This window comes from Stegastes partitus, unplaced genomic scaffold (genome assembly GCF_000690725.1).
Source record: "Stegastes partitus isolate 25-593 unplaced genomic scaffold, Stegastes_partitus-1.0.2 Scaffold1806, whole genome shotgun sequence".
Classification (NCBI taxonomy): domain Eukaryota; kingdom Metazoa; phylum Chordata; class Actinopteri; family Pomacentridae; genus Stegastes; species Stegastes partitus.
The window spans coordinates 124,104-131,602 of record NW_007579537.1 but is presented as its reverse complement, the minus strand read 5'-3'; the positions used below and the strand labels follow the sequence as shown (position 1 = coordinate 131,602).

Sequence of the window (7,499 nt, the reverse complement as noted above, 5' to 3'; positions counted from 1 at the left end):
TGCGCAAAGGCCGACAAGCGTAGGGCGAGGACCCGTCCATCGCCACTTGCGGCTTTAATTCCACATTATTTACTTTCTTTTTTGGATTATACATAATTTATTACTTTTTACTGTGATTTTACTAAAACCTGTTAAACAATCAATTCTTAATGTACAGAACTTTGCTTTCAAATAACATCAAATATCAATAAAACAATTAGTGATTTTTTAAAAATGCAGTCAAACCTGATAAAGAACAAATTACTTTTGATGTGGACATTAATTACAGTTTTTTTACTTTAGTTTTTTTTTACAGTTAACATGTAAATGAAAACGTTCTTTATGTGTTCTAAGTAGATATTATCAGCAATATAAATCTCTAAAATAACAGTTGATTGTTCAAAAAACAAAAAGACAGTTATGAACAAACCGTGGTGTTTTACAGTGTACAATGAGACTGAATCAGCTGGAAGCTCAAACATTTTAACCAGCTGCTCTTTAAAGACTTCAGTCTATTCAGGTTTAATGAACTCTAAAGAGGATCCAGATTCAAAATCAAGGTGAACTCCAGCATGTAGGGGCTGAGTGAAAGAGGTCTGGACTCTGTGGAGGAGAGTCATGGTGTCAGAGACGCTGTAGAAGGACAGAACACCTGCTCTGTGATCCAGGTAAACTCCTACTCTGGAGGAAGGATCACCTGAGACGAGAGTTTTTGTTTTGTTGTACAGAAATTTGTAACTGTTGGTGTAACAAACTAAAGCCCAGGATTTGTCATTTAATCCAAATAAACATTCATTTATGTCCCCTTTTCTGCTGATGTTCTTGTATGCAACTGCTACAAAGACTCTTCTTCCTCTCCTCTCCACCTCCCAGTAACAACGTCCAGTCAGACTCTCTTTACTCAGAACCTGGCACCATGTGAATCTGTCTGGATGATCAGAATGAGACTGAGGTTGATCCATAAATGTCACTTTTCTGTTCCCATCAGAAAACAACAGATGTCTGTGTGCTGTGTTTGGATCCAGAGTGATTTCTCGGGAATATTTTAAGAACCCATCTCTGGTCGTTGGTTCTGACAGTAAAACATCCACTTCAGTGATGGCCAGTGAGATGTTTGTCCATGCGTCCCTCAGAACATCCTGGAGTTGATCTCTGAGCTCCTCCACAGCTGCTGTCACGTCCTCAAAGTGTTTCCGAGGACGGATGCTGATGCTGGATGAGTGTGTGGACTCGCTGAGTGCTAACACTGAGGGGTAGTTGTGGAGGAACTGGCTGTGATCTGGTGTCTCTGAGAGCTGCTTCAGCTCAGCGTCTTTCCTCTTCAGATCACTGATCTCCTGCTGCAGCTTCTCCTCCAGCTCTTGGACTCGACTCACTTCAGCCTCCTGCTGGGATCTGATCTGCTGCTTCACCTCAGAGCTTCTTTTCTGGATGAGACGGATCATCTGGGTGAACATCTCCTCACTGTGCTCCACTGTTTTATCAGCAGAGACACTGATGGCCTCCAGCTCCTGTTGAAGCAGCTTCACATGTTCCTCTCTGTCCTGGATTCTCTGATGGATTTTTTGTCGAGTCGGCTCAAGTTCCTTCTGCTTCTGCTTCCTTTCTGCTGCAGCTGAGACTGTTTTATGGCCTTCATGGTCATCCACAGAGCAGAGATAACAGATCAGCTGCTGATCAGTGCAACAGAACATCTCCATCAACTTATCATGATGAGGGCAGATGTTCTCCTGGAGGTTCTTGGAGGGCTCCACCAGCTGGTGTTTCTTAAACTGAGCAACATCATAGTGAGGCTGAAGGTGTTTCTTACAGTAGGAGACCAGACAGACCAGACAGGACTTGACAGCCTTCCTCTTCCTCCCAGTGCAGACATCACAGGCCACATCTTCAGGTCCAGCATAGCAGTGATCAGCAGCAGCAGCAGCTTGGAGTCCAGTCTTCTTCAGCTCCTCCACTAACTCTGCCAGCAGGACATTTTTCTCCAGGACAGGCCTCGGTGTGAAGGTCTTCCTGCACTGAGGGCAGCTGTAGATTCCCTTACCGTCCTCTGCATCCCAGTGGCATTTAATACAGTCCAGACAGTAGCTGTGTCCACAGGAAGTAGCCACTGGATCCTTCAGCAGATCCAGACAGATGGAACAAGAAATGTTCTCTGAAGTCAGATTAGATCCTCTCTGAGCCATTTTCTCGTCTGAGCAGCGACTGAATGAGTTTCTGCTTTCAGGAAAGTGAAACTAGATGAACCAGTCTGAGCCAGTCAGCTCTCTGTCGTCACCACATGTTGGTTCCACCCAGTTTAAAGGTCTGAAGGAGGGAACAACGAAACATGGACAGACTGCAGGGAGTGTTTTCATTCTGATTCCAGGAAGAGAAACTTTTGAAAAACTGCAGTGAAACCACAAACATCAACATCCAACATGTGTTCAATCCATTAATATCTAGATTTGTGGTATAAACTATGTAAAAGAATGAATTAGTATTTTGTAAAAATACAGATTCTTGATGTGAACATTATTTAGTTTGCCCTGTTTTTAGGGCTGACATGAAAATTAATATGTTAAAAATATGTTTAACTAGTTAAATCTGCAAAATATAAGTAAATTGTTCCAAATATTATAGTTAAAAACGTATAAAAAATTTTAAAAAACAACACCAAAAAACAACAACGTTGGATCACAAACTCCTCGTTGAAGCCGTTTCATGTTCAGCTTTATTTCTTCATTTATCAACACACTACGAGCAACACAAACAGCAGCAACCACAATAAACTCTGATGGCGAAGAACAGAAAACAGTTGTTGGATCTCAATGAAATATATCCCAGTTTAAAATCTTTATTCATTACATAGTGGAATGTGTTGAGAACAAAATAACATAAACCTGATCATTGTAAATGTAAATTATTATCCCATGGAGGTCTGGATTTGAAATCATTCTCAAAATAAAAGTGGCAACTCACATTACAGGCTGATCCAACTTCAGTGGAAATTCCTCAAGACAATTCTGAATGAGGCTCAGTAGTGTGTGTGGCCTCCACGTGCCTGTGTGACCTCCCTACAACGCCTGGGCATGCTCCTGATGAAGCAGGATGTTCTCCTGAGGGATCTCCTCCCAGACCTGGATGAAAGCATCAGTCAACTCCTGGACAGTCTGTGGTGCAACGTGGCGTTGGTGGATGGAACGAGACCTGATGTCCCAGATGTGCTCAATTGGATTCAGGTCTGGGGAACGGGCAGGTCAGTCCATAGCATCAATGCCTTCATCATGCAGGAACTGCTGACACACTTCAGCCACATGAGGCCAAGCATTGTCATGCATCAGATGGAACCCAGGGCCCACTGCACCAGCATCTGGTCTCACAATGGGTCTGAGGATTTCATCCCAGTACCTAATGGCAGTCTGGGTACCTGACAACAAATGCCTCCCCACACCATTGCTGACCCACCACCAAACCGGTCATACTGGAGGATGTTGCCAGCAGCAGAACGTTCTTCACGGTGTCTCCAGACTCTGTCACGTTCATCACATGTGCTCAGTAGAGCTGGCCTGAGGCATAAGCAAACTAAGCGCCTGCTTAGGGCCCCGGTCACCAGTAGGGGGCCTCCAAGGGCGGTTAACTTTTTAAAAAATATTTGTTCACTTTTATTGTTAAAAATAGATTGAATTTTTTTGCATGTTTGAGTGATGAGCCATGTATTATCAAAGTCATATAAAAAAACCCAGTATTATGTAAACAGAGCTCTGCTGGTGTAGTGACTCTCCTCCCTCCGCTCTGAGCTCAGTGCTGCGTGCAGAGCAGAGCTCATCTCAAGAGCAGGTCGAGGGGCAAAATGCTGCAAAAAAAGGACGCATCCCTCTGGAGCTGAAAAAGGAATATTAACTACAAAGTTGGCCACCAGATTTCATAGCGATGTTGTAAATGACTTTGCCTGTAGAAAAGCAAGGAAACACAGGTTCTAAGAAGATGGAGTACTGAGGAAAAATATAGACATATATAGAATATAGACATAACATAAAAAAGTCAAATGATTGGATTACAGTAGTTTATTTACTGTACAAAGTTATTCTCACCATTTTTAGTTTTCGGCTCTAATTATTTAACTTTATATTTGATTTCTAAACCATGTTTGTTACCTTGTTTAAGCCACATCTGTTCATTTACCTAATTATTTAAGTATTTATTTCAGTTTTTATTTAACTGTTTTTGTAAATTTTCATTTTAATGCGGTACTGTTTATTTAGGTTAAGTGATATTTTAGTAAATTTAGTAAGAAACTCTCTTCACATTTATGATAAAATAGTTGGTATGATATTCAAAACAACTGCAAAACACCAATAACTTTAGGTCTGAGAGTCTGAGACTTCTGGGCCTGTACCATTTAGTCCAGTGGGGTCTTCAAAGGGTCAAAAATAATATAACTTTAAGCTATGCATGTATGTGTATTCAATAGGTTCATTGTGCTATCATGTAAATTTTTCCCTTTAATAATGGATCTCCATCAGCTCGCTTTCATTAGGTCCATGAAAAACTATCAAGTGCGCTGGTTGAAAAGACAGAAGCACCATTACCACCCACATTCCTACACAGCCTGGTCACTGTAGGCCTACTGCATGGTCAGTGGTTATGACTACACTATTAACACAATCTGTTTGCAGCTCAAGTGACTACGATTCACAAGACTTAATGAATCATGTTTTATTCAATTACAAAACAGGGAAAAAATACAACTACTGCACTGAGCTACTCTAGAAAATGCACCTGCAAAGTTTATTTCATAAATAAATGATATTGCTTATAAATGCCACTGTTGCAGTTACACTTCACACTTTAGACACAGTGATGAAAAATGCTGAATTAAAAGCCAGTTTAAGACAGACACTTGTGGATGCTTCATTTCTTTTAAAAAAAGTGTGTGCAGTGTAACACTATTTTGAAATGAATACATTTAAAAAAAAAGAAACCTAAAGATAAGGCTGAAAAATGAAACCAGCACTTAAGGCAGAATGGGCTCAATGGCTGTGTATACAGTGTATAACAGTCACTAGTTCCTAATTTAAGAAATAGTCATGCTAAGAGGCCAACAGGTAGTCTTCAAAAAGTCATCATAAGCTCAAATATATGTCATGTCTCTCCTGCTCTGGCTCACATTGGTTACTAGTGAAATGCAAAACTGTCTTTAAAATGCTACTTGTTGTTTTTGAAACCCTCAGTGGATTAGCCACACAGTACATTACTGATCTACTAATTCCATATTCAGCCCACAGGACACTCAGGTCTTCTTTACCCGCTCTTGCCTCAAAACCATAGACGACCTTTCTGTTGCTGCCCCCAAGTTCTGAAAGTGTCCCATTCCACACAAAGTCATGTCCCATCAGTGACCATTTTAAATCACTTGTAAGAACTATCCTTTGGTTTGTGCTTCTAACTCATTCTATGTTTGCCCCATGATTTTTAAGTCTATTCTTATATATTTTTACAGTCCTCTTATCATGTTTTAGCTGCTGAATCTAATACAATTTTGTTGTACTTTTCACTTTGTGTGGCTTTGACTTGACAGTTTACTTATTATTTATGACTGGCATTTACCACTCAATTTAAATGCTTTATTTGCTTCACTGGGATACATAAACATCAAAAGTAGACATTGTCTCGGTTAAAATGTAAAGAAAGTTAAAAGTAGTTTTTCTTATGGGCAACAAAAAGTTTTTCTCCTTTATGACAGAACAAAGTGAGAGGGGTGCAAACAAACTATAGCCTTTGCTACTGAAGATGCTCCAGAATCAGAAAGAGCTCTTACTCCTGTAAATTTCTTAAAATATGTTGCAATAAATATTTTGAAAGTTGAGATCTCCAGAAGATGGAGCTGAGAGAGAAAACTTGCTCCTGTCATTAGAGGAAGTACGGGGTGGTTGTTCGGGGAGGTATGACGCGCTCAGAGTCGGGGACAGCCCGGAATAGCTTAGGCTCCCGTCTGTTGACATCTTTGAAGACCATGATGGAGGCGATGTTCCCGCAGCGGTAGCAGTAATTGGGTGCTGACCACACAGTTACCAGCTTCTCATCAAACATGAACTTGTAGCCTTCATGAACCAGCTGGTGTGCACGGCAGATGAGCTTCAAGTTGTTGATATGAACAAACTAAAACAAGAAAAATAAGAAATACTTTCATGTTTGCTTGTAATGTTTCGGGTCAAATTATGTATCTTTCCCCATTTTCTACTAATCAGATTTCAAACGTTGATGACTCGGTGTACCTCGTTGGTGACCTTGGAGCCAAACAGCCAGCCGGCACCACGTGGACTGATCGCCCAGGTGTCCACATCCTCTGGGTCTGACCACACAAGATCACAGAATGCCCCCTTGTGGGGAATCTCCTGGTTGCGTTCAATGGTTCGGATCTGGTCCAAAGTCTTGATATCAGGTGAAAGACCACCGTGAACACACAGCACTTGCTCATCTATCAACTGGAAATATAGTTTGAAAAGTATCATTAGAAAAGCATGTAGTTTTAAAAGACTGAACTGAAAAGTCACATTGCATTTGCAACACTTCAAAGTGAAAGCTTTTACACTTCCTTCCAACTGTTTCACCACACCAGTGGACTTTAAAGAGGAAGAACATAGTTGCAGTCAAACAATGGACAGATCGGAATCTGGTGGCTTTACAACTGTAAACACATGACAACTAGAAAGACTTAAAAAAAAACAAAAAAACAACTGATCAACAAAGTCTAATAAATGTTGTTAAAGTTTGCTCATAAAATGTGGTAGCACTAATGGACTGGCCAGTCTGCTGCTGCCATCTGTGCCTGTGCGTGTGTCTGTTTACTTGCCACCTATCTAAAGTCCTGAACATGAACAATTGTGTGTAACTGTTCTTCATGCTACTGGCTACTCAAAGCTGCCTTTATTGATCAGGCCACTGGGGAGCACATAAACTTCAGCAGTTTTAAATCTGAATAACAAACACCGGAAGTTGACATAGAGTATCACATGGGATTTTTTTGTTTCTTTGCAGCTCATTCTTTTACTGTTCCATCGTATGAGCTGAAAACCTCCGACACACAAATAAAGCAAACTCTACGATCACTTGATCTAATGAATCATCTCAAAGGAAAAAACTGTTACGTGGTCTCAGTTATCATATAAATAATTTAACAACTATTACAGCACATCAAATGATCTGATTTTAAAATCGTTCTGTTCATTCCTCCAAGTATAGGTCTAGACTGTACTACTGCATACTGTATACTACCTAAGAACCTCAGTGACAGTGCGGCATAGCAGAGACTGCCCTTGTAAATAACAGCTTCTCAAATTACCAACCACTGAATTGCTGTGGGAATACAGCCATGCTACAGACAAGCAAGACTTTTCACTTAAAATTGAAAATAGTTCTGCTACAACTGCTACTACAATTATAGGATGTGTTTTCTTTTTGGGGCTCCTTGTCATACTTCACACACAGGAAACCTACAGTACTTTTACCATTTGACACCAAGTGATACAACATAAGTACAA

At 40.6% G+C, this 7,499-nt stretch overlaps 2 protein-coding genes across 2 annotated transcripts in view; both read right to left on the bottom strand.

Moving 5' to 3' along the window:
• Positions 1-240: 240 nt before the first annotated feature.
• LOC103372695 (tripartite motif-containing protein 16-like) lies at positions 241-2,276 on the bottom strand. The gene has a single exon (XM_008302400.1). It carries the CDS (start codon positions 2,160-2,162, stop codon positions 492-494), a length of 1,671 nt encoding a protein of 556 aa, XP_008300622.1. The 5' UTR covers positions 2,163-2,276; the 3' UTR covers positions 241-491.
• Positions 2,277-4,659: 2,383 nt separating this feature from the next.
• The window catches only part of LOC103372694 (serine/threonine-protein phosphatase 6 catalytic subunit-like), a 7,807-nt gene continuing 4,967 nt past the window's right edge, over positions 4,660-7,499 (bottom strand). The window contains exons 6-7 of the mRNA XM_008302399.1: positions 6,234-6,443; positions 4,660-6,117 (exon numbers count right to left, since the gene is read on the bottom strand). Coding sequence (XP_008300621.1) covers positions 5,869-6,117; positions 6,234-6,443 — 459 coding nt within the window. The 3' untranslated portion in view covers positions 4,660-5,868. The remainder of the gene's footprint in view (positions 6,118-6,233; positions 6,444-7,499) is intronic.